A 26,897-nucleotide genomic window follows, 5' to 3' on the forward strand; every position below is an offset into this window, starting at 1 on the left:
TCTCTTTCTTTGAACACAACTGCAGGTGGGTGAATACCATGTGCTGATCAAGAGTTTCCATGTCAGGAACTGATAGCTGGATGGGGTGACAGAATGTGACCACAAGATGACGGACTTCTTTTAATACTTTCAATAATAACAAATAGTTACCTTGCACTGTGTTAGCATGCGTTAACAGCCCTACCCAATGTGCATTGATATGGCCGAAAACCCCATTGACTTCACTTATTTCTAAGTAAATGTACTTAATTATCCCACTCAAAATGTGTCCAGCATAATTCTGTTGCTATGTGCGGGCCAGATTCACTTCGGTCAAAGATCTCTCCAGTAGGCTAGCTATGAGGGATAGATGGATCAATCAGGCAAAATTTCTATAAATAATTTATCTTTGATTCTAAAAGTGCATTGCTTTAAACATTTAACCAATCACAATGTTACGGTTTAATAACACTTATAGGAGAAAATAAAATTACTTAAAATTAATCGTCAACTTGAAAATTGTGTTCTCATCTCATTGGCTTAAGTTTGCAGGTCATGAGAAAACAGGCATGTTCCGGTATTGGGTCAGATATCTTAATGGTAAATAGACATAGCTCAACTGATGTTTCATAAGTTAGGTTGGTGGTTTCTTGCAAAACATTTGGCCTATAAATCCATGTGCAGTTCATTTACCGGTAAGTTTTGCCACATCCCTTGATGTAGCTCTCTTGCTCCTTTTTGTAATAGGCTGAATCTTTAGTTTGGTTTGTAGCTGTTGATAAATAGTACAATTAATTTAAAAAATCTTCAACATTGTTTGGCTTGGCGATACCAAATTCTTTGTAATTATATATTTTATCCTGAATGTATTTTAACACATTAAACAAATGTTAGTGTATTATAGGGTTTCTTCTTTGAATATATTAAAGCTAGTAAATTGCTATTAAAATTACCTAGTTTCATTACATGAAGATTCCTCCCGTTGCAGTTTGTAAGTAGCATACAGGGAAGTGACAACATCCCAAGAATATTTTTATCTATATATCACAGTATCAGCTCACTTGTGACATCATTCCTCCCTTCATCAGTGGTAAAATAACTCTGACTACAACCACAGATTTTTGAGCTTTTGTAAAGAAGTAATCTGATTAAATTCTCATTGATTCTTTGCATTAAATGAGCTTTTATGGCCTTTGGACAAGTCAGGGTGTGGGGCTCTTTTAGCAATAGGGGTATCTTCATACATGCATGTTCATCATCTGATGGCTACAACTTAGTGACTTGCATATGTGAAAACAGCGATGATACACTAGACTTCAGAGATGGATCTCTAATACAACCTAACCAGTTCATGCACTACATTTTCAACGGAGGTTGATCCATGAATTTACCTGTGTAATAATGAGACACTGAGTAATAAGATGCATAATGATTTTGTAGGTTTGAGTGGAGCCCTAGTTTGCTATGGTCAAGCTGTGTTCTTAATTATATTCTAAAAGCCAACTTGACTTCAGTAAGATTTAAGTGTAAATATGAATTGTTGTTGAGGCAGTTCGACCCACCAGGGATATTTATATCTTAAAGGGACAATCCTTCTTTAAAAGTATTTATTTATTTATTTGCTGATAACATTCAAAAGTGCAAGACTAGTTGACTGCTATATCAACGCTATAATAGTATCATAGCTTTGGTCTGCCCTATTGTAAAATCTGGTATGATAGTGAGGCACAAATTGGCTTATTAAAAACATTTGTCCTGCAAGGTAAAGGAAAAGGAACCCCTGACAGTTAAGTCCAGTTGTGAACAACTCTGGGGTTGTGGTGCTCATCTTGCTTTACAGGCTGAGGGAGCCGGTGTTTGTCCACTTCCATAGACAGTTTTTCTGGGTCATGTGGCCAGCATGACTAAGCTGCTTCTGGCGAAGCCAGAGCAGCACACAGAAATGTTTTTTACCTTCCTGCTGGAGTGGTACCTGTTTATCTACTTGCACTTTTTGGCCTGCTTGCGAACTGCTAGGTTGGCAGGAGCTGGGACCGAGCAACGGGAGCTCACCCCATTGCAGGGATTCAAACCGCTGACCTTCCAATTGGCAAGTCCAAGTGGCACAGTGGTTTAAACCACAGCACCACCTGCGTCCCCTGTCCTGCAATCTACGAATTGCTAAATTGATATTTCCTGTTGAGATTTAAACTCTCAAGTGTTCCCTTGCAATTCTTGAGCTATAGATCCCCATCTTTCTTCATCCATCTTACTTAGTCTATCAGATGGAATTTAGTCAGACTCCATCGTCAGCCTTCCATTGGTATAGCCTACTTCGTCAGATGCATGGTGCAGTTTCCTGAGATGCAGGTGGGGTACATTTATGCGTAGTTGCGTGGGAGACAGTCATTGGGAACTGAAAGGAAAGCGTGAGATCAGAGAGAAATGAAATACAGAAAACGACAACAGTGATAATTACATGCTTAATAATTCACAAAAGATCAAAAACCGTTTTGTGAATCACCACTGTTAAATATGTAATTATCACTGTTTGCTCCTTTCTGCATTTTGTTTCCCTCTAACCTCACTTTTTTTTTTTAACATTCCCATCACCCCACCTTGTACATGTAACTCAGGAAAACACATCATGCATCTGCACGAAAGCTTATGCCCAGATAAATTTGGCAAGTCTTTGAGGTGCCACATGGTTTTAGATGTAGGGAATGGGTGACCCTATAGAACAGTTTTTTGTTTCCTAAGATGAAAATTTCTAACGCTATGGCAACCTTCTCACCAACAGCACAATGATGTGTGTGGAGTGTGCTTTTCTCTGGTTTTCATCACTAGGATGTAACCTCTAATTCTATGGGTTTTTAAGACTAACCTACCCGTCTCATTCTAAAAATATATACGGTGACAGATGGTGGTTCACACAACTTCTCTACTTGGGACTTCCACATTCTTTTTCCTCTTTGAACTTGACTTGCAATGCGCTTGCACTAAACTGACCTGTGTTTAAGAAGGATGACCCCTCAGTGCAAGCATAGTGCAGAGATTAGGATGAAGACCTACCGTCGCCATTAACACAAAGAGCCATGTACACATGCAGATCATGACCGAATTGTTACAAGAAACCAGCTATGCAAATAATTTTATTTTTAATCAGTACTGTATCCTGCTTGTGTCCAAAGGGAGATGATGAACCCGTACATTTCTGCCATTTGAATGAAACCAGATGACATATATAAACCATAGTCCTCTATGCAAATTCCTATAGAAACTTTTAAAACAGTGCATGTTAATTAAAGGGTGAAACGTCATCAAAACTGCATTTGTGATATAAGGGATTGTTATTTTGACTAGAGCGTAACTGAAATTTATAAGATTTTGGAACACAGAAATAAAATAAATCATCAAGCTGTCAATTATAGCATGCGGGGGGGGCACCTAAATTATATAATTTGGCATCTCAATGATTGGTATTACTAATTGTATTATAAATTGGCATTGTTATAATGAGGCTATTAGATTGTTGTAATTGAAAACTAATTAAAAGAAATTATCAAAAGAAAAGAAAAGAAAGGGTGAAACATAATACATACACAGCTATCGAAATCTGTGAATGCGTTAGCGATCCCTTTCCTTCCCCAAGAAATGATTGGTGGGCAATGGGTGCCTGGGCTTGCCCCCTCCTACTGGTAATCTTCTAGAACAATCTGGGCAGCCCCCACAGGTCAAACTGCCTCAAGTCAAATTCCTCCTGCTACTGGATTTTGCAGGTAAATTCAAGCAGGTTTTTTGAAAGGCTGGGGATGGGACAATGTCACGTGGCAATGGTACATTGTTCAGGCCATCTAAATAATTTGAAATTATGCCCTTCCTCCCATCCAGCTCAACAAACAGTTGTCTAACAGGCTTAGAGGGAGCAGGATTGCAGCAGAGAGGACAGCGGGAGGGGAGGGTTAACACATGAGGGTGCATCTGAATATGCTGTGTGAGAATGCCGCCAACAACCAACCAACCACCATCGAATCTGACCCTCAAGTTCAGAGAGTAACCCATCTCTTGAAGTTTCCCTGCATTTGTTTGCAGGTGTTAATTCTCCGAATACCTAGGCTGGCCTGCATTTTAAATTTCAGCCCCGGCATTCAGCCTTCTCCTTATGTGATAGCATCCACAATTAGGCTGTTCTACCTCTGGAAAATAGAGTAGCTTGGTGATGCTATCTTAGGAGGAGGAATCTAGCTGACTCCAATATGTGCCCGTTTAGTTCAGTCCAAATTCCCAGAAACACAATTTGAGATAAACTACCGTGACATTAAGCAGATGACTGTCATCATCAACCCACCATCTTTCATGACTGGGGATGAGCAGTGAGAAGCACAAAAAGGATGTCAGGCAGCAGATGCCCACTTTCCTGGTCACCAGATATTCTGCTACTTTTATTCATTGTATGCTGACATTTCAAAGACAGGCTGCCCTTTGAAAATCTTTCTCGTCCTCTTTCAGGCCTCGGCTGTCTTTCTCTACTGCCTTTGTACCTAAAGATGGGTGAGGGGGAGCTGCGACTTGTGTCTGGCCCAATATGAAACATATCTCACCGTGTTGTTCTTCAAGGAACTTTGGAAACAAAAGGCTATGTTCAAAACTTATTGTCAAAGCTGTCAAATCTATTTGTTAGCTGAAAAAATCTTAATACAATTCCGTGCCCCCAACTCCATTAAACGTATCAGTGTTTATTTGTTGTCCTGTGGCAGGCTCTGCTTTTCAAAGAAATTTCAAATATAATTGAAAAAGATTGATGACAATATTATTTTTTTGCTGCTTTGGAATAGAACAATCGCCTAACGTCGTAACTTAATGCTCAAAAAGGTTTTTGTGAGTTTGGAGGAGTGTTTTGGAAGCAAGACCACCGCTGAATCTTTCAGCATGGAGTTTTCACCAGATGCCACTTCATGATGGAACAGTACTGGTTTAACAATGCTTAATTGGTGCAATAGGTACTGGTTGTTTTCCCTTATCGGGCTCCCAAAATCTGCAAGTGTTGGGTTTTACTGGGGGAAATTGTCGTGGTCTGGTCTATGGGCGATCAAAGTCCCGGCTGAGGACGTCGGGACCGGGGGCAAGATGGCGGGATGGGAGCAGGAACAAGAGTCCAGAAACCAGGGGTCCAAGGGTCAGGAAGCAGGGAGTCACGAAGTCAAGGGTCCAAGGGTTGAGAAGCAAGGAGTCAAGAAGCCAAGGTCCGAGGATCAGGAAGCAAGAAGCCCAACGCAGCAAGGCAGGAAACGAGTTGCTGTGGCAAAGAGCCGAAGGGAAATGCTGACCTTATATCCCTTCCCGGCTCTTACCACCAGGTGCAGTGAGTTACCAAGCGGCCTCACCTGTGTGGCCGCACCTTGCCTCTCCAGAACAAACTTAGGAAGGCCGCAGTCCTGCGAAGCCCTACTGGTCACAGGGCCTGGCTCCTGCACACACTCCTGACAGAAATTAACTGTTCATCTTGGCTTCAAATAAGCTTGGAAAGGCAAGATGAAAATTCTGTTCAACAGATAATAAGTGTGTGAAAGGAGCAGACAAGTGAACAAGCTAATGTGCCTCGTTTGGCCCTACCAAGGCAAATACCAGTTTTCATACCAGTTGTTGGGAATCGCAGGTGTGTCTTGTGATGTTGCACCCAAGTCCTGCTTGCATGCTTCCCACAGGCATCTGCTTGACCACTGTGAGAAGAGCATATTGGACCAGATGGGCCATTGGCCTGATCCAGCAGGCTTACATATATTCTTCATGCAGAGATATGTCCTTGCTTATGAAATGCTGTGGTGTTCCATGTGCATTGGTAGCACTGTATAAATAAGTTGTTCATCATAACATAACTCTACCAGCACTAATGATGCTTCTAAGCTACTGATCGTCTGTTTTCAGGAATGATGCAGACTTTTTCTTCTTTTACTGTGCAAAGGGATTCAGTACTGCAAAAGAGTCATATTGGGTTTACCTCAAAACCCAGAAGGGAGAATCTGCTGTCGCACGCAGCTGAGGAAGAGAGGGCATATGTACTCCCCAGCCTTTCATGTGTGACTCACTGCACTGTGGGAATAAAAAGCAAAAAAGAAGGGTCAAGGCAGCCCATAGAGAACAACCAGATGGCTGGAGCGAAATGGCTGTGCAAATCCGAATGGAAGCGGCAGACGCAAACATCCTGAGAGCGTGTTCATCAACACAAACGAGATAAAAGGCAATGATTGCCAATCAAGCTATGCCAAATTTGATCTCAGCACAAATTGCACGAGTGATTACTCTTCTGTTAAAATGGCTTTTGGGGTTTTTAATCCAGAAGCAAAGAAGGATAGCATTCTGAATTTGCATAAGAGGCTGATGTTTAGTGAAGAGCAGAGAGAATTGTAGCTTCTTCTTCTTTTTAAAAAATGTGTCACTTGTTTAATATCTACACAGAAGCAGAGAAGAGGTCGTGAAGACCATTACTGGAAAAACATGGCTTATGCTGCACATATATTACAGAAATCAGATTTCCCACACCAGTGTTTGGTAACAGCCTCCCCTTACTTCCCAATCCATTCTCAAGGCCATTTTCCTTCTCTTCTGTGGTTCAACATATTTACTTCCCCCCAAGCTTCTTCTTCTTCTTCTTGCCCTCTATCCACCTTTCAGCTTTAGAGACTGGTGATGAGATCACTTGCAGTCTGCATGCTCAGGACATTAGAAAGGTGGGAATAATTCTAGAGTGTTAAGTGACACTTAAAGTAAAATAGTATGAACCCTATTTTAGTTGTGTTATGTTTGACAAAAGGTCAGATGAGGACCAGATGCTTCCCTTGCTTTGATGTGATAGGCAACAATATGATTAAAACTTATATAAAATATCCCTCTGAAACAAACTAAAATAAGTTTAGATTAAAAACTGAAGACATTCTTCATAATCAGTTAACCCCACTGATCAAAAGTTGCCTCTGTTTCCCATCTGTTCCCAAAGAGAGTCAGGGTTCTTTCAGGGGAACACAGGAATCGACCTTTTACTGACCATTGGTCCAGCCTGCTTGGTATCATCTGCTGTGGGGACTCAATACACTGTATGGGAGTAACAAAAAGGTAACTAGGGACGCGGTAGTGCTGTGGTCTAAACCACTGAGCCTCTTGGGCTTGCTGATTGGAAGGTTGGCGGTTCGAATCCGCGTGACAGGGTGAGCTCCTGTTGCTCTGTCCCAACTTCTGCCAACCTCACAGTTCGAAAGCACACCAAAAAGTGCAAGTAGATAAACAGGTACTGCTGTGGCGGGAAGGTAAACGGCATTTCCATGCGCTCTGGCTTCAGTCATGGTGTTCCGTTGCGCCAGTAGCGGTTCAGTCATGCTGGCCACCTGACCCGGAAAGCTGTCTGTGAACAAACGCCGGCTCCCTCAGCCTGAAACAAGATGAATGCTGCAACCCCATAGTTGCCTTTGACTGGACTTAACCGTCCAGGGGTCCTTTAGCCTTTACCTTACCTACAGGAGTAGCTCTCCAGGGTTAGAGGCAGGTATCCTTTCCAGCAGGTGCCAGGGATTGAAATGGGGATATTCTGCATGCAAACCAGTTGCTCTACAACTGAGCTACAGGCCTTCACACAAGTGTGTATACCACTGAATGTCAAGAGCTGATCGTGCCTCATGAGAACATAACAAGAGGCTACTGGATCAAGCCAACGACCCATTTAATCCTGCATCCTTCTCTCACAGGGGCAGACCAGATGCCCATGGGAAGCCCATGAAAAGGACACAAGTGCAACGACCCTCTCCTCACCTGTGATTTTCAGCAACTGCTCTTCAGAGAGATATTGCCTCAGCATTAGTATTTCTATTAACCAGTGACTGCAAGTTTCCAATTCTTGAGAGTGTTTCTCATCCTGAACAAGGTCACTGCAAGATAACGTCTGGGCCTCTCTTTTTTCTGAGCAATAATTTTTGAGATATATCATGTTGCCTTATTTTTCTAGAAAGGGGTGTAAATTAGATTTTCAATCTGATTTCAGAAATGATGTTATCAAAAGGGAAGTGGGGAAGATGGAAGGAGACTAGTGGATATTGCAGCCATCATTTTAAATGTCCTTCAGCAAGCCACACTGTAATACTCAAAATGTCACAAGTCTGCTCCTCACAATCTTTAATTAAACATCACATTGGAAAAGGTCATTGTGCTCTGCCTTGCTGCTGCCCACACACTGCTAGCTTGATGGCAGTGAAAGCAAACTGCAGTAAACAAGGTTTCTACTGACATGAAAAGAGCAAGACCAAAGTCCTTTCATTAAGATTTGACACTGTGGCTATAAATGCATGTACAGGTGAAACTCGAAAAATTAGAATATTGTGGAAAAGTTCATTTATTTCAGTAATTCAACTTAAAAGGTGAAACTAATATATGAGATAGACTCAAGACATGCAAAGCGAGATATGTCAAGCCTTTATTTGTTACAATTGTGATGTTTATGGTGTACAGCTGATGAAAACCCCAAATTAACAATCTCAGAAAATTAGAATATTAAATGAAATCAGCAAAACAAGGACTGCAAATAGAGCAATATTGGACCTCTGAGAAGTAGAAGCATGCACATGTACTCAGTACTTGGTTTGGACCCCTTTTGCATCAATTACTGCCTCAATGTGGCGTGGCATGGATGCTATCAGCTTGTGGCACTGCTGAGGTGTTATGGAAGACTTGGCTTCCCAAATCAACACAGACTGGAAACTTCGCACTGGACTTCAAGCACCTGGCATTGTGTGCCTCCCCATTCTTCCTCCAGACTCTGGGTCTTTCGTTTCCAAGTGAGATGCAAAAGCTGCTCTCATCAGAAAAGAGATTTGGGGAGCCATGTCATCAGCTGGTGTTGGTCCACTGTGCTTCATTAAGTCCAGGGTCAACGTAGCCGTCTACCAGGAGATTTTGGAGCACTTCATGCTTCCTTCCGCAGACGAGCTTTATGGGGATGCTGATTTCATTTTCCAATAGGACTTTGTCACCTGCCTACACTGCCAAAGGTATCAAAACCTGTTCAATGCCCATGGGATTACTGTGCTTGATTGGCCAGCAAACCCACCTGACCTGAACCCCATAGAGAATCTATAGGGTATTGCCAAGAGAAAGATGAGAGACATGAGACCGAGCAATGCAGAAGAGCTGAAGGCTGCTATTGAAGCTTCCTGGTCTTCCATAACACCTCAGCAGTGCCACAAGCTGATAGCATCCATGCCACGCCACATTGAGGCAGTAATTGATGCAAAAGAGGCCCAAACCAAGTACTGAGTACATGTGCATGCTTCTACTTCTCAGAGGTCCAATATTGCTCTATTTGCAGTCCTTGTTTTGCTGATTTCATTTAATATTCTAATTTTCTGAGATTGTTAATTTGGCGTTTTCATCAGCTGTACGCCATAAACATCACAATTATAACAAATAAAGGCTTGACATATCTCACTTTGCATGTCATGAGTCTATCTCATATATAAGTTTCACCTTTTAAGTTGTATTACTGAAATAAATGAACTTTTCCACAATATTCTAATTTTCTGAGTTTCACCTGTATCTGTAGAAGAATGACAAGAATTTATAGAATGCTTTCTCTAAGCACTTCACTCATATTATTTCAGTAACTCTTGCAACGGCCCTATAAGGATTGACAAGCATAATTAGCCTGCTAACGCGGATGGGGAATTAATATGGCGAGACATATGCAAGGCCTCCCATGGAATTCATGGTACAATTGAAATTTTAGCAGGGAACTTCTAGTTCATGTTTTAAACCAGGTATGGGGACCTTTGCGCCTCCACGTGTTGTTGGACTTGCTTCACATCTCATCAGCCACAGAAACCATGGCCAAGATTAGAGATGATAAATGATGCAGTTTGTCAACATTTGGCAGACCACAGGTTCCTCATCCTTGCATTATTTTGTTTATTGATTTGATTTGATTTATATATCTCCCTTCATCATAAGAGCCAAAGGCCTGGTTGAAGAGGAACGCTTTTGCCTGATACTTAAAAAATACATAATGAAGGCACCAGGCAAACCTCCTTGGTGAGAGCATTCCACTAATGGGGAGCCACTACAGAGAAGGCCTGTTCTCATGTAACCACCCTCTGGACCTCACACATTACATGATAGCAGGGTGAGTAAAACTGCTAAATGACTTAAGAGGCTGAGAGAAGAGAGAAGTAAGTCCTTGGAGATATCGTGGGATGGTGTTGCCCATGATCTCTGGGGCTGCATCTAACTAGAGAGGGAAGAGATGTGCTTCCATTTGATGTAGAAACCTTTCTAATCCCAGATGTCTTCATGCATCTGTTGCAAAAGAAAGAGGGTGAAATTGCACACACCACTCCCGACAGGAGCTGATTTTAGATATATATATACCTACACTGAATGTAGGAACATGATGCCCTTGACATCATCTGCTGCCCAAACAACTACTTCACATAACTTTGCCATAGATGCAACTTGTAAATGAAAACATTTTTTAAACGTAAGGCCTATGGTAGGGTTAAAGGAAAGTGTCTGTGTCTACCAGCCTTTGTTGCATTTCCTGGCCCCTCTGTTTGGCTGGTTGGCAAAAGGGCCATGAACCCTTGTTCCAGGAATGTGATTACACTGCCAGTGCTATGTTGTGAGTTCTCTCTCCCTGACCATTGCCTATGCTGACCAAGGCTGATGGGAGGTCATCTCTGTGCTGGGCCATCCAGCTCCTTATGCCCACTTGATATTTTGAAAGGAAACATTTTCCATCAACAGCACCAGTTCTTCATAATTTTATTTAATCCATTGAAAAAAATAGACAGAACTATAAGGTGGGCACATATTGTCAAAGAATATAAAGGTCACATCTCTTTACATAGTCTTGTTTTGGATCCATAGAATAAAAGGAAGAGAATTTTATAGCAAGAGAGACAGACAGAGAGAGACAAAGATGATTTATATCTTTAGTGGAAAGGACAAATCTGTAGGTAAGCGTCAACACAACTGTACTATGATTAAGGATAAGCTCTTTCTATTATCTAGAAAAATAGAAGCATCACATTTAATAGTTTCTTTCAGGCAATCAGATTTAAGGAATGAAGAATCTCTTAGCTTTAAAAAATATGCATGATTCACCAGGAAATGTTCCTGCACAAATCCTATTGGAATTCATGGAAGTTAGGCAACAACATGGAGGAACTTGCCCCGTGGCTTCCCCAGTCCAGAAATTTGCTGCAGGCATAGGGGCTTTGATGCCCTTTTCAACAAAGGGAGCAGATCTACACACGTATTCCTTTGTGTGTGTACATTTGCTCCTACCATTGATGTAAAAGGTCCTTCTTTATGTGCCCAGGAGCTCTGTGTACACTTCAAGAGCTCTGTGTACACAACACAGTGCACAGTGCATGAAGCACAGAACTGGGCTTTTACTGTTCTTATCTCGTACCAATGTGAAATGCACACGCTGTACGGAAAAACAGCCTCAGTTACATTTCTTTTCCTACTGAAAACTTGAGACCAGACCTGCAGGTGGGTTAACTTGGTATACACTTCCACACAAAAGTTTTCTTCTTCTTTTTATAAATGACAGCTTTCAAAATTGCACTTCCCAGAAACAGAAGGCATTAAATTTGGGGCTCAGCTCACAACAGGATATTTTTCAATCATAATACTGAGAAGTGCCTCTTCTGATGGTTAGGGAACCATACCTTCCGCCATGCAGGTTGCTACAAGAATGCATGGAATTCTAGTGACTGCAATTTGGTAGACACTTACATGGAAAAAAGTTCTACTCAGTGGAACCTCCATCTTAGTAAACGTGCATAGGATTTCACTGGTAGACTCTAAAGGCTGCTCTTCAGATGACAGTAATGGATGGATCTCTTCACAAAGAAGGGCTTATTATAACTCTTCTATAACAGGACTGGGAAAATATGGAATATCTCATTAATGATCTGTCATTTCTGTTTAAAAACAAACGAATGATCAGGTGAGGGCATTGACAGGTTCCCATTATGTTCCCACCACAGCAACTCATGGTGCTGAAGAGAAAAGCTGTCTTTTGGTTTGCAAGACAACTTTCTTCCCCAGTAGTACAAGCACATGTGGTGGAAATGAGAAAGCTGCTCCCATGGTCTGCATGATGGTTCTCTCCAACATGCACGAATATCGTTTTGTTGGACTTTGGCTATAGAGCCAAGAGAACATAACTTGAAGCCGTCCACAATAAAACAGGTATGAACATGTCAGTTAACTGGAAGCAGCACAAAATGGGTGACAAATTTAAAGGGAAGGGCAATCAAATGGTGCTTTGCAAGGGTTCAATGCAACTATTAAAAATAAGAGAACAACTCATACATTAATGCTTTGTTCAAGCCACTGATGGCTGAACCATCCCCTTCAAGCCATTTCCACCTCCTTCCCAATCTGCTCCTTTCCCCACTGGCTGCAGTGCAGTTACACTGCATGGGAAACACAGATTCATACACAGGTCAAAGTTGACCTTCTCAAATTCACAAGATGGGTTTGTTTGGAAAGAGAAAACAAACATCAGGTTTCAGATAACGGCTGGACATTTTGAACTTTGGACAACGTGACGGGTATCTTGGATTCTCCATGCGCCGGGGCTTTGGTGATGGGGTGTGCATGGGCTCTGATGTCTGCAATTCTCTCTTTAAATTTCTGCTGCAGGTACCTTTCTTCTTTGGAGTAGCTTTTAGCGAACGCAGACATCAGCAAGCAGGCCGCCATTGTGGTTCCTCCGATGCAGAACAATATTGCTCCAGCCAACTTGCATATGTCAAGGGCTCTGTTGAACTGCACTGCACGTGTATCCACCACCACAAAATCTTCTACTCCCAGGGCTTCAATTTTGGGCGGCACAAGAAAACCTACGACGAGAACGATGATCCCTGTCAGCATAAACACCGTCCCTGAGATGAGTCCGACCTAGAAGACAAAGAAGATTCAGAAATCAGCAAAGCCGCGACGGCAGTTTTTTGCTTTATTGTTTTCAGTCTTAGCTATTAAATCAACGTGACATGTCACTGACATCTGCCATCACACCAATGAAACGTGCAGGGCCACTGTGAGCCCCTGGAGGCTTCTGTCATGTAGAATTTGAGTCGACAGATGATTTTCACAACCTTAACTGCATCCGCAAGCAGTCAATGGATACACAGACAATGGTAATTCAGCAGGGATGTGGGCAGAAATAGGAAGTGTTCATGTCCATAAATAAATCTGTAGGCTTATAAATATGTGGGTTCCTGAGAAATGGGATCTGAAACACAATTTTGGGAGAGGAAATGGACATTTCAAGGGAAAAGGCAGTCACCAGTCTCCTGCGACCCCAGAATTTACCAAATAGGGAAGCTTCAAAATGGCAGACATTTGACCCACTCATCTTTGTTCTTGTGGCATTAATTTCCCCCTACCCAGATATTATAGGGGAGACTTGCTGAGGCCCATAAATCTTTCTAATATTTTCATCATCTTAAGTGTGAAGCAAGCCTAAGTGAATTTTTGAATTTGGAGCACCAGTAGTCAAATTCCTCCAAATGTGGATCTGTTGAGTACTCAGTTCTGTAAAATGGGGAATAATCTATGCCATAACTTGTTACATGGATGAATAATACAAGATTTATTTATGCATGAAGGCCGCAACCCAGTGCATAGTGACAGATACCTAAGCTCTGGCAACATCAACAGTATCTGAGCACAAGGCACACTCAGAATAATCTTAGCTTTTAAAAATTAAAATAGAAGAGTGCCAATAAATTCAAATTAAGTTTCTTGGGGTGCGGGGCATATGTGTGTATGAACTTGGAAAAGGGTGTCTTAATAGAGCATGAGACTCTTAAGCTCAAGGTCTTGGGTTCGAGCTCCTTCTTGGGCAAAACGGTTCCTGCATTGCAGGGGGCTGGATTAGATGACCCCCATGGTCCCTCCCAGCTCTGTGATTCTGAATTGAACTCATTCTGAATGTAGCTATGTAATATGGGAGGGAATGGAACCTGATGGAATGGTTTGATTGCCTTTAATAGTAATATGTTAACTATGCACATCCTTCCTTTTTTAAAAAGAATGACACTCATTATTATTATTATTTTAATAGTCTGAAGAGATAAAAAGCTGAATTTGGATCAATTAATTCTGAAAATCTGGACCTGTTTTTGGTCCGTGAAAATATGGTCTGTTTGTTTCCACAATTTTAACACTCCAGAGGACTCTCCCTCCTTACAATATACTGACACTACAATGCAGCTCTGCCGCTAGGGCAAATGCAGCCAATCAGGGGCTCAGAAAATGTTCTTGTTTGCTGCCTGCCTGGAACTGCAAAAACATTTGGCACCTGGAAGGCCACAATGCATGTTTGATGAGGCTCCGCCTGGCTTTTCAGGTCATAGTTGATGCAGACCTGCTGCAGGAGAAATACTGGATAGCTGTTACCTTCCAGAATGCAGAGCTCCACCTGCTTGGTGATCTCTGGATCTGAAAATCTTCATCATACTCCCAAATGGATGCTGTGCAGTCCTCATAAAACTGATGCAGGTAAGAGCGAACTCCATAGCGCTGGTAACCTCCTTCCGGGGTACCCTGCTGCGCCTGCTTGGATGCACAGATGTCAGCATAAGCACTCATCCTTCTCCCCTGCAATGAAAAAGGTCAGACAATAGAGTACCACAGAGGCATGGTACAGCTCACAGGAAAGCAAAGTAAAAATAGAGGTGACATTTTGATAGGGAAGATATCCCACGAAGAAAACCCTCCAGGCAATTGTACGATCAGACCCTTCAGGGGTCCTGATCATAGTAGTTTTCCCCTTAACATTTCACAATGAAAGCGTCAGTACAAAAACAAGCACCTCGGGTTAAAACTATCCATCTCCCCTTAGAGATGCTCAAAATGCATTGACAGTGGAGAGCACAACCATAGAAAAGGCTGGGATTAGTTTAGGTTGACCAATTGCTGCACAGAGACTCAAAGGATAAGGGGGGGGGTGTCCTCTCATATACCATGGAAATGCATTAAGAGAAAGCAGGAATGGCCAGGTGGCTGAAAGGGTGCTGTTACCCCCCCCCCTGGAAAGTTTGGTAATGGGTCCGCCATATATACAATTGCTTCCGCAAAGAAGATTCACAGATCAATGATAGATCTCCAATAGAAAATATCAGGTTTAGTTGCTGTGAGCTACAGTTGAAAGGATTTCAGGTGGGAAAGCTGGATAATGCTATTGCTGGAGACTCTTGGGTCAAGCAACAATTCTGGGCTAGATAGAACAATGATCTGACTCAATATTAGGTGGGCCTTATGTTCAGTACTGGATCTTCCCACTTCAAAAAGAGGTGGCATTGTGTTGGGGGCCAGACACAACCTGGATGATGGGCTGGCACAGCAGAGTCCTTTGCAAAGCCAGTGTGAAATGCTGGGAGGACCAGACAGGAAGCAGGACCAGTGGCAATCTGTTCATACACCATCCTAATATTTCCACCCATTCTGCTGCCTCCAACAACTCAGAAAAAAAGTAAATCTCCAAGAAGTTTGGCTAGCCACAAAGGGTTTTATTTAACAGGGATAGGTTGCCATGATACTTAGCATGGCACCTATCAAAACATTTTTTTTTAAAAAAAGGTTTGTAGTAGTATGGAGAAATCTAAGTGAGACCATAGTGAATCAGGATGCGAAAACAGACATGTGGTAACACTGCCCTTCCCACAGTAGCTGTAATCTGAAGACAGGATTTGTAGCCTGCCTTTCTTTCAACATGGATGTGATGTAGAACATGAGTAAACACTTGCCTGTATAAGCCTTCAAAGCATGCAAGTGCATTGGCCAGCTTTCAGGTGAAGTTAGCCTACTAGTGATCAGTAATCCGAACAGACACACCAATGACACTAATGCCATACATGGATGAGCCAATGCATGATTTAAGTGTAGTTAAATGTTACACAGTGAGTATTTTTTTATAGCTAAGCGCCTTTTGCCAAGGTCCACATCATGTCTGTTAGACCCTCAGTCTGCAAGTCCCCACCCTAGTTGATTCCCCTCTTTGTTTCTACACATAACACCAAGAGCACCCTGTTTCTTGAATGTACTCTTAAATGGTAAGGCTGTAGCTCAGAAGCAGTGTGTATGATTTGTGGAGGTCTCTGGCTAATCGGATAGTAAGACTGGGAAGGATCTCTGCCTAATGTCTTGGGAAGTGAGCAGAGGAGACATTACTAAGCTTTGGTCTGAGTCAGACCAATGTTCATAATTTCTCACCTTTGTAAAGAGCTTGACATCCCTCGCTGGCTGTGCTCACAGCCCCTGCCCAGAAAGATTTTGAGTTGGCTAGCTTACTGCCTTTGATCATGGACACATGCTACAGCAGCGGTGTCCCAAGAGAATGACCAGCCCTATGAAATAGGCATTTGCTTAACAGACAATTTCACATACCTGTTGCCAATAATCAGTAGCACTGAATAGTCCTTAAAAGGTTGAACTAACTTGCCTACCAGTAACTAAAATAAAATATTCTGTTTTTTAAAAAAGCTACTTACGTTAATCCATGCGGAACTCAGAAGCAACACTGCGGAAATTATTGTAGTTGCAGCGCAATACAGCTGTTATAATATACTACACCATTAGCAATGGCTGAGTGCCAGCCAGAAGCTTCTGCTGCAGAGCATGACTTTTCTCCCTGTGATGCATTTAGTAGGATTATATGAATCGGAAAGTGTGAGTAAGATCAGCACTGAATAAATTTACCTGGCATCCTAAAAATAGCGTGTGATTTCCTTTTATGAAACTCATTGAGACACTTCGATCTAAAGCAAGATTTCTTCTCCACAACTCCTGTTTCTAAATTTAATTTCTTATAGTGGATAAGGTTTCATGTCCTTTTCCTGTCAAGTCATTCATTCTAGCAGCCAGCTGCAGAACAGCAGCTCTGCATATATTACCTATGATGGAGAAGAGTGTCAACCTTCCTATTTAAATGATATAGAAATCAGACAGAAGTCACAGAAGTGGGCACAGACCGACTGCTGCTGCTATTTCCATCACTATGACAACAATCCTCAAATCCCTCGGATTAAATTCTTTCAAGGTTTCAGGTTAAAGTACATTACGTACTCTGTTGGCTGCCTGCTATGTGGTATTTCTCCTACTGGTTGAGGAATGTCAATTCTTTATGAAAGTTTGTTTTCCTGCTGTAAAACACACATTGCTATTTCTTTGTCATGGGCACTCAAGGGATTCCAATACCTTGGAACCCCAAAAGAATGTAGCAGTTGGTATACCAGGGAGACAAACAGCTATTTTTTTATTTTAAGCATGATAATTTCATGTGCACAATGGATAGGTATGATAGCAGTTCAGCATCACTTGGGAGGATCTAAAGTTTCTCCATGCCTGACTTAAAGATGACATGAGTAGCAATGTTGCACCATTTGTGGCCCAATACTGTGAGGAGATGCACTGTGGATGTTCCCATTAGAAGGTGCAAACATGGGGAATAGGCATCATCTAAGAGAGGAGTGGGGAAGCTGTGGCTTCCAGATGTTGCAGGAGTCCAACTCTCATCAGTTTCCAGCAACTGCTATTCAGAAGTATTACTGCCTCTGGCCGTGGAGACAGGGCACTGACTCCATGTTTCATGTAGGCAGAACATAGCCCCCCATCATGGCTAGTAGCCAGGTGAAGTCTTTGTTTCCTTGGGCTTTTTAATTTGTTTCAGTCTATAAGAACTGATGATGAAAACAGCAACAACAATGAGCAACTATAATTATTCAGGCAACATGAAGCCACTTTTGTCAGTGTCAACTGACTCTAGCTACAATCCGAAGAAGTGTTGAGCTGTAGTGAGTAGAATTTGCCAGCTATGCTGGCGGTTTCTGCCACAGCAGTCTTCCCTGCTGAAGAGATAAGCCACTTGTTATCCAAACCAACGTTTGTCTCTTCAACCATGGGGCCTACTGCAGCAGAAACAGTTGGTGGAGCTCTTAATGGCTCAATATGCTCCTCACCCAAGTGTACATCACTTCTTTGGCTCACAGCTCTAATTTACAATAGTAATTGTAAATGACAACTAACAGGAAATGTAACAAAAACCAACCCAGTCAGAATGCGACCACAGCTGCACCAGTTACAGTGGTACCTCGGGTTAAGTACTTAATTTGTTCCAGAGGTCCGTACTTAACCTGAAATTGTTCTTAACCTGAAGCACCACTTTAGCTAATGAGGCCTCCTGCTGCCGCTGCACCACCGGAGCACGATTTCTGTTCTTATCCTGAAGCAAAGTTTTTAACCCAAAGTAATATTTCTGGGTTAGCGGAGTCTGTAACCTGAAGCGTATGTAACCTGAAGCGTATGTAACCCGAGGTACCACTGTATAAGTCTTCTGATTGTAAAGATATCCACCAGTGTCTCATCAATCTGAAGGCCAACTGGAACATCCTTGCAATCAGCTAATTGATTCAGAAGGTCACATTGCCCTCCTTTTTTCTTCCATCCATTCTCTTGTCCTTCCTTTACTTGTTGCCTTTCTGTTTTGTTTTGGCTAGTTTATTCTATTTACTGTTCCCCCTCTTCCCAAACAGATGCTGATGCTGTCAAAGAAAGAAGCAACACACATCTGTTTGGCATTGCATGTATTCCCAGTCTAATGCTTGAAGTGGCAGCCATGAGTCAGAAAGCAGTTGATGAAAATCACTGCTGAACAGTTGCCCACATCCTCACTGGTGGGCATTTGTTAGAGGCAGCCAAGCCTTGGGGTGACTCACACCCTCTGCTTGTGAATGACAAGCAGAACCAACCACAGGCAGATGACATCATCAGCCCATATCTATATGGGGCACTCCTACACATTCACCAGCTGTAGATGAATAGGTGGAGAGCAGTAGGGCTCATGCAGTAGTGTGCCAGCTGTGCGATCCATACCTTGCCTTCACTGCCTCCAATAGCTTCTCACTAAAAATTGTGGGAAAGTCTCTTGGTTTTTAGGTCAGCAGTAGTGTCCATTACTGGCCTCCGCCTAACCAGCCTCAACTGCATGTCAGAAACTGCATGCTGCCCCAGTTGTGGGATCCGCACCCACTGCTGGAATCCATGTGTGTCAACATCTTTTTGCATGTGCATTTCCTAGTTCAGCAGGTCATGTGCCCAAAAGCTTGCACATATTGCCCTTACTACACTGTAGGCTGTAAGGGTTTATGGCTTTAACACTGCAATTCCATGATGCAGTGCAGCCTCAAGAAAAAGCACATGCACAGCATCATTAAACAGAAAGTGCCACCATCCTGACTTTATACAGCAGTCAAGACTGAGGAGGATGCTGCTTGATCAAGAACGCAAGCCCCACAGGTGTTGAACAAAGGCCCAGGCCCTTACACTGAGTCCCTTGAGCCCCAGACTCCCAAACCGGGATTTCTAGAGACAGAACCCACTGAAAGACTAGCACCACTTACATCAGGCACTGCAGCTGACAAGTGACTGCTTGCCAAGGTAGGCAGCACATAAGGCAGGTGCTGAATGACAGGCAAGAAAGAACTGAGCTCCCAGCCAGAAAGCTACCACTTTAAGTGATACTACATTCATCACTGGCAATCACATTAGCAGTTTTTGTTTATTTAATAGCAGGTGTGTGGGATCTCAATATTAATCGGGACTGCAGCACACAGGGAAGTTAGAGGCAAGCCTTCTGTCCCCAGCTGTGATCCCAGTGAAAATCACCTCCCACGCTACAATTAATGACAAGGAAAAGGCTCCCACTGGCACCAATGGTAACCTTCCTTACCTGTCAATAACCACAGCATTTTTAATCAGATTCATGGGTGGGGAGAAAACGGTAAAACCTTCCTTCCCTGTGTGTTGTGATCTTGAGAAGAATTGTGCACACACTCTGGCTTTACTGTTAAAAACCACTGTAACCACATGCCTGATTGCCAGTGAAGCATTTATTGTGATATATAGTTTTGCCCTAGTACTCGGTGCTCTTCAGGAATGTGAGCAGGTGAACCTTGCAGGTGTAGTCTGAACCTTGCAGGTGTAGTCTGTCCCAAGGAGGGACTGAACCTTGCAGGTGTATTCTGTCCCAAGGAGGACAGAAGGCTTCAGTTGAACTCCAGATGTGGTGAACTCCAATTGGAGCTATCCGAGGTACTGCAACTCCAGCACATGCTACCTGCCTGCTCCAGTTTGTGGCCAGGCCAACGTAGAATGGACCAAGCAATGGACCAAGCAATGGACCAAGGGACTGGCTGAAGTTTGAACTGCAAGAGGATTTTCTCCAAAAACACTTTGGCTGGGACTGGGAAAACAGAATTACCAGCAAAATCCCTGTGAATGGTTTCTCTCATCCCTTAAGTCAGCCTTCCCCAACATGATGCCCTCCAGATGTTGTTAGACTCTAATTCTCATCTGCCCCAGCCAGCATGGCCAATGTTCAGGGATTATGAGAGTTGTAGTTCAACACCAGGAGGGCACCAAGTGGGGGAGGGCTGTTTTCAGCAAGGCCCCCCCCCCACAAAGTTTTAATGTCAACTATACAAGCTTTCCCATAGAATCGAGTTATGTGGGATCTTAGCGACCATCTAGTCCCATGGATGGCATCACTTATGAAACTTGTTTCTCTTATGCTCTGGGCACAAAACAGCAGAGACTGTCATCACAAAAGTATGTTAGCTGAAAGGATGAAGCAGAGCAAAAATAACCCACACTTACGATGGAGAAAGAAGGCATTGGAAGACTTCTATTTTTACAAAATAAATGTTGATATATGATGTATTAGTTGCTTGCATCTAATTGATTGTTGGATAAAATACAAATCTCTAAGGTTGTCTAAGGATGGTAAGTTACACTGGCCCTTTAGTTATAAGATTTAACTTATCCGGCAAGTTGTAGCTGACACTGAAACTTTTCACAGCAGAATAGCTAATGAGTGAGATCATCGAGAAACAAAGAAAATGTACAATCAGATCTTTGGAACATGCAGCTGCCTGGTAGGTAATCCCTTAGCAACTTCTGTTGCCATGGCAAAGGCTGCCTTGCGTGGATTTTGAGCGTTATTACACTCCAGCAGCACATTGCAGGTGTGATCAGATTTGTGAATAGATAGATTAAATGTTGAGAACATGGCTGCAAAAAGTACTGAATGAATCTTTAATCTATTCCATTATATTTTCATGAGTAACTTGAGAGTATGTACCAGTATAATGTGAACCAGTAACATAACAGAAGAAAAATAGTGATGCTTGTCTCAATCAGTCCAGGGAAACATGAACACATTAGAGCTCTTTTTAGATCATTTATTGGTCCCCATCAGTATTTCATAAAATGATTTCCACCTCCCTGCCCCGCAAACAGAACAGACGCAGATGCAAAGGAACTGTGGCTTGAGCTGCAATTCAAAATAAAATATTGACTGCAATCCTACAGCTAAATGTGGTCTGGTTGGCAGGCTTTAGGAAACTGTGTAAGTGTGGAGGGTCTATGCTGATGGAACCTTCCCCAATATGCCCATGAGAGGTTCTGCTGGTGCAGCTGCCTGCCAATGGTGTTCTGGGGTCAGTAAGGGGCCACAAATGTGGTTTCCCAAGGGGGCATGTCAGGAGTGACCTTGAATCTGCAGGATCCAAAGCCCACTCATTAACCACAACACACCCACAAAATTAGACGGAAATTGCACCAAGTGGATGAGGCAGTTGCTCTCCCATAGAGTCTCCTTCTTCCTAAGTATAGTATTGCTGTGCCCACAATTACATAAAATTTAGCAGATTTTGGATGAGCACATCTGTGTACAATGACCAACTTTCTAAACAGAAGATTCTGTTATAGTAATTTTTACTCCCACAAAATAGAAGAGGGAATTGATAACTGTGGACCAGTCAGCTGTTTAAAAGTTTCTAGTTTTTGAACTTAATGAGTCTTTTTGTGAGAACTCTTTACTGTTCAGAAGTTTGCATGCAGCATATATCTCACACAGAGTGATTACAATTCATCTATACGTTGTTGCTATAATAAAACTAGAAAAATCTATTTTATACAAGCAGTCCTTGAGAAAAATACTAGTTCTTGTTTGTTGTTATACTTACAGATAATGTGAAAATTGCAATAACTTGTTACTTTCTCATTTTTTAAGCTAAAAAGTAAGATTGACTTTAATTATGTTAACCCACATGCCTTCTGTGAGGACAGCAGTCACCCTAATGCCACAATCCAGGGCATATTCACCCTTCACCCTTATCAAATGGCTAGGTGTTCAGATGACCTTCACTGACATGAAACAGATAATCCATAGAATGCTACCTTCAAAGATAATATACAAGTAGAGCAAGTGAGAGGGAATATTTTTCTGAGATTTTCTTTTTTAAAGAAAGCATTGGCAGGCTGTCCTTTTTTGCACTGGAGAGGGGGAGGATGCAGCCTTAAGAGCACAGGAAATGGTTTCAAAAATGGCAGGGAATTATTGTTGCTGATTCAGCGGCGACATTAACCTTGCAGGTCTCTACAAGTTTGAGTGCTTATGCACTCTGCTGTTACAGGGAGAGAACAACATCTAACAAAGTAAGGTGAATTTGGAAAGGCCTTGAAGGCTGACTACTGCTTCTGATGCCCATGTTTATTTGTGCTGCCACGTCCTCTACAGCAGTCACTATCACAGAGGAAGTGCTAACAGTGCTGATCACATTTCCCTCAGCATGCTGTGTTTTACACTGGGAAAATGCAATGCCCTACAAGTTCTCCCACACTTCTTCAAGGAAGAACATCTGGATCCCCTGAAACACTTGAGGAACCACATGCATCTCTCCAAACAGTGATCTGGATAAGACCTGATGAATGTCAAGTAGTCACCCACCCACTTGAATGAGACATTTAGGGCAAGGGTGAGGAAGCTCCCCTTTTCTCTTTAAGCTCAAAGGTAATTTGTAGGGAGTTGTATGCCAGTGGTGGGCATGACCTGAGAGATGCCATTTGTAGCATTGCATAGCTATGTGTTTGTGTTCTTAACCTTTCCTCCATTTATCTATCCATTCCCCCCTTGCCATTAACACATGTTGGAGCAGATCACTTGCAAAGGGATTCTCCCCCCATCTTTTTGGCTCTGTCCATTTCCTCAAGCAATTCCCAGAGGGGTGGTGCAGAGAGCAACTGTGGGCCTGCAGCATCTGGAAGCCCACCTGAAATTAGCCTGAGGGCCATAGGTCTTTAGAAGCCATATGCTTAACTCTTTGTGTGAAGGCATCTTAACACCTGCCACAAACATTTTGCCATCAGCTTATGCAACAATCTGTTGTTTACAGTAGCACCCCAACAAACCATTGTGGGAGGTGGGAAATCCTCTATAGGATTTCATATCCTCTTCTCTGCCTCTGCCTCTGCCCCATCAATCCTCTTTAAAAGTCCCCCCCATGGGTAGGCAGGTCATTGTTGAATACTTCTTTGACAAGTTACTAAGATGATTACCAATAAATTATAAACACAAGCCATGTTTTTGAGAGACACATGCAATAAAGAAAAAGTCAGTAAGCTTCATTGTCAATAAAATGATTTACCTTTGATTGGCAGACTTTAATTATAGAAGGCAACAGTTTCCTTTGGGGTCTGACCCACAGAACCAGGACTGAAAAATGGGGGGGGGGGGAGCTGGGGATGCAATGTTACAGGCTTAAAATACATGGAACATGAGAGCCAATGATCTATTGCCTATGAAGAAGAAAGGAAGGAAGGAAGGAAGGAAGGAAGGAAGGAAGGAAATGGGGCATGGGGTGTTAGGTTTAATAATAATTAGAAATCAAATGAATACCAATACTAATATTTTTTATGTATATAGCACCTTAAGGTTTCAAGGAGGGTCACACGATGTAAAAAGTAAATATGAAAATCAGTTAAAACAATGTTTAAAAATGTGCAGTCAGGTCGCTGAAGAACATTTCTTAGACAAGGCACAAGATAAATCAAAAGCTGCCTCTAGGCCCGGCCAGCAGGGGCATTTGCCGGCTCGTGTCCTTCACTGCCGTCCCGCTGCTTCCGCGCGGGAGCTCTCCAAGGTGCTGAACGTCAATAAACGAGCCAAGCAACAGTTTCAGCGTCCCAGGCACTCTCCAGCCTGCAAACTCGTGCATTCGTTTCTTATGGTTTTTTTATTAAACGTTTTTAAGAACCTTCCCCTTTCTACCTGCCAAGTAAACAACAACGGGAGAGGACACTTTACCCCACTTTCCTCCAATGCCCCCTGCGCACCCTTCATTTCTAACCATTTCGGGACTCTTTTATCCCTCGCGCCCCAACCATAACGCAACGCCTTCCTCCAGATCAGCAAATCCTTGGGAGGGGAAGGGCAGTCTGCAAGTTTAAAAAGCAACAAAAAAGCCTTCTAGCGAAAGGTGAGGGTTCTTTTCTCTCCCGGACGGAAACTCGCCGCGCAAGTTGCAAACACTGTGTCTACATAGCTCCTCCTAAACGCAGAGATGAGCCCCTGCCCTTCTCTCTCCTTCTGTAAAACTGCTAGGAGAGAGTATGCAACATGCAGCGAGCACCCGCTCAAACGCACACGCATACTTTGCAAAAACGGGTTCGCTCCCTGCCTTCCTTGCGGACCCAGATCTGCTCCAGAAGCTCGGTTTTTCTGTGTTCTGATTTGAAAGTAACGCGCAGGGTTAAAAAAAACAAACAAACCAGAGAAAGCGGCGGGAGCAGTCTGCAACTAAGAAAGCTCCGGGTTACCTGATCCGCCTTCTCCTCCACCTTCCTTGCCGGGCGAGCAAATGCAGCTGGGTTAGCCGCAGATCTCTCGCGCGGCTCCCATCTCTCGCCTGTGCGTCGCTCCAGCCTCAGACGCCACGTATTATGGACACCCGGCGAGCTCGGCGCGACCCGTGCCTGCGCACTGAGAGCCTCCGGGTGCTGCGCAGGAGGCGGAGCCGCCGCCGCCGCCGCCACTTCCTCGAGCGGCTCAGTAGGACTCTCGGCTGCCTTCGGTCTGCAGGCCTCGCTTGAAAGACGGGACTGCGGCTAGACAGTCCTAACCCCATTTAGCAGGGAGGAAGCCCCGTTGAATTCGAAAGGACTTACTTCTGAGTAGACACGGTTAGGAAGGCGCTGGGAGGAGACCCGCCTGCTGTTCGCTCTTCTGTTTCGCGTGCATAAGAATAATAGAATCGTAGTTTGGAGGGACCTCAAGGATCATCTAGCCTAACCCCCGGCAGTGCAGGGATCTCAGCTAAAGCATCTATGACAAATGGCCATGACAGATGGACAGGTTCAGCTGTGGCGTCCAGCCATTAGTCACAGACGTCATGAGTTATAGGGGCCCTTCGACATTATTATTATTATTGTTATTGTTGTTATTATTATTAATCAATAATTGTGTTAGTAGCCCACCTTTTCTCCAAGGTGGCATGCATGCTTAATAATAATAATAATAATAATAATAATAATAATAATAATAATAATAATAATAATTTATTTGTACTCCACCCATCTGACTAGGTTTCCCCAGCCACTCTGGGCAGCTCCCAACATAATATTAAAAACACAATAAAACATCAAACATTAAAAACTTCCCTACACAGGGCTGCCTTCAGATGTCTTCTAAAAGTCAGATAGTTGTTTATTTCCTTGACATCTGGTCCTCAACACAGGGCAGGCGCCACTACCGAGAAGGCCCTCTGCCTGGTTCCCTGTAACCTCACTTCTCACAGTGAGGGAACTGCCAGAAGGCCCTCAGAGCTGGACCTCAGTGTCTGGGCTGAACGATGGGGGAGGAGATGCTTCTTCAGGTATACTTCTTCTCGTTTAATCCCCACAACATCCCTTTAAAATACGATTTAAAATCATGCACCACTGAGCACAGCATGTTGCAATTGCTGCACCAGGCAAGGGCCTCTCTTTTGTCTCTGGTGAGGTACAACGCTTGTCAGTCCAACCCCTGCACAGTCTCATCAGGGCTGACCTGAAGGCAATTGGAGCAATTTGGCCAAATTGGGCCAATTGGGCCCCACGGGCTGCTCCTAAGGGGCCCCCACACCAGGGCAATCTAGATAGATTTTCTTTATATCTGTAAGATTTTGCAGACTTTGGCTGTGAACTGGGGCCCTACAAAAAAACAACAACCTAAAATTGGGCCCCGCTTCAAATTGGGCCCCACTGGCTAGCTCTGAGACTCATAGTTGCTGGGTCTGAGTTGCCCTGCCCTTGCATGAAGTCTTGGGTTTGCAATTTTGGGAGAGGGGAGGTTGCCTGCTGGGGAGCAGACGGGCTGGCGAGGCCCCCTAGATTTAGAGGCCCTAGGCTTCAGCCTACTTAGCCTATACAGTGGTACCTCGGGTTAAGTCCTTAATTCGTTCTTAACCTGAAACTGTTCTTAACCTGAAGCACCACTTTAGCTGATAGGGCCTCCCGCTGTTGCTGTGCCGCTGGAGCACGATTTCTGTTCTCATCCTGAAGCAAAGTTCTTAACCCGAGGTAATATTTCTGGGTTAGCGGAGTCTGTAACCTGAAGCATATGTAACCCGAGGTACCACTGTACATAAATCCCACACTGCTGGGAAGTAATATAGTCATCTGAGAAATAAATAATACAATACATTATAAGCAGAGAATGTCAAGTTATGTATGAGCACATAAGGTTATTTCTTTGCCCCAGATCTGCAGCATCAGAGAATATAGAGATAGTATCTTTCAGTGTTACTTTCAATACAGAAATAGGTTTCTTAATGGCTGGCTCATTGTTTGTTTGTGCGTTGATATCCTGCCTTTAAGCTAATAATAAACTCAGGACACTTTAGAAATAGAAATCACATCAAAGATTAAAATGATAAAAACAAACATCATAAAAGAGGACATCACACAGAACAAATGGACTTTGTAGAGCAGGGGGGGAACCTGTGCCACCCCACCAATGTTGTTGGACTCCCCATCAACACCAGTCAGCACGGTTAATGGTTAGGATG

At 43.1% G+C, this 26,897-nt stretch overlaps 1 protein-coding gene across 1 annotated transcript; it reads right to left on the reverse strand.

Moving 5' to 3' along the window:
• Nucleotides 1–10,739: 10,739 nt before the first annotated feature.
• Nucleotides 10,740–24,869, reverse strand: NRSN1 (neurensin 1). Its single transcript, XM_083518116.1, has 3 exons — nt 24,670–24,869; nt 14,413–14,613; nt 10,740–12,909 (listed from the first exon to the last, which is right to left on the reverse strand). The coding sequence occupies exons 2-3, from the start codon at nt 14,602–14,604 to the stop codon at nt 12,511–12,513; spliced, it is 591 nt and encodes a 196-aa protein (XP_083374242.1). The 5' UTR covers nt 14,605–14,613; nt 24,670–24,869; the 3' UTR covers nt 10,740–12,510.
• Nucleotides 24,870–26,897: the final 2,028 nt, after the last annotated feature.

The sequence above is a fragment of the Podarcis liolepis genome (genome assembly GCF_965112155.1).
Source record: "Podarcis liolepis genome assembly, chromosome: 8".
Classification (NCBI taxonomy): Eukaryota; Metazoa; Chordata; class Lepidosauria; order Squamata; family Lacertidae; genus Podarcis; species Podarcis liolepis.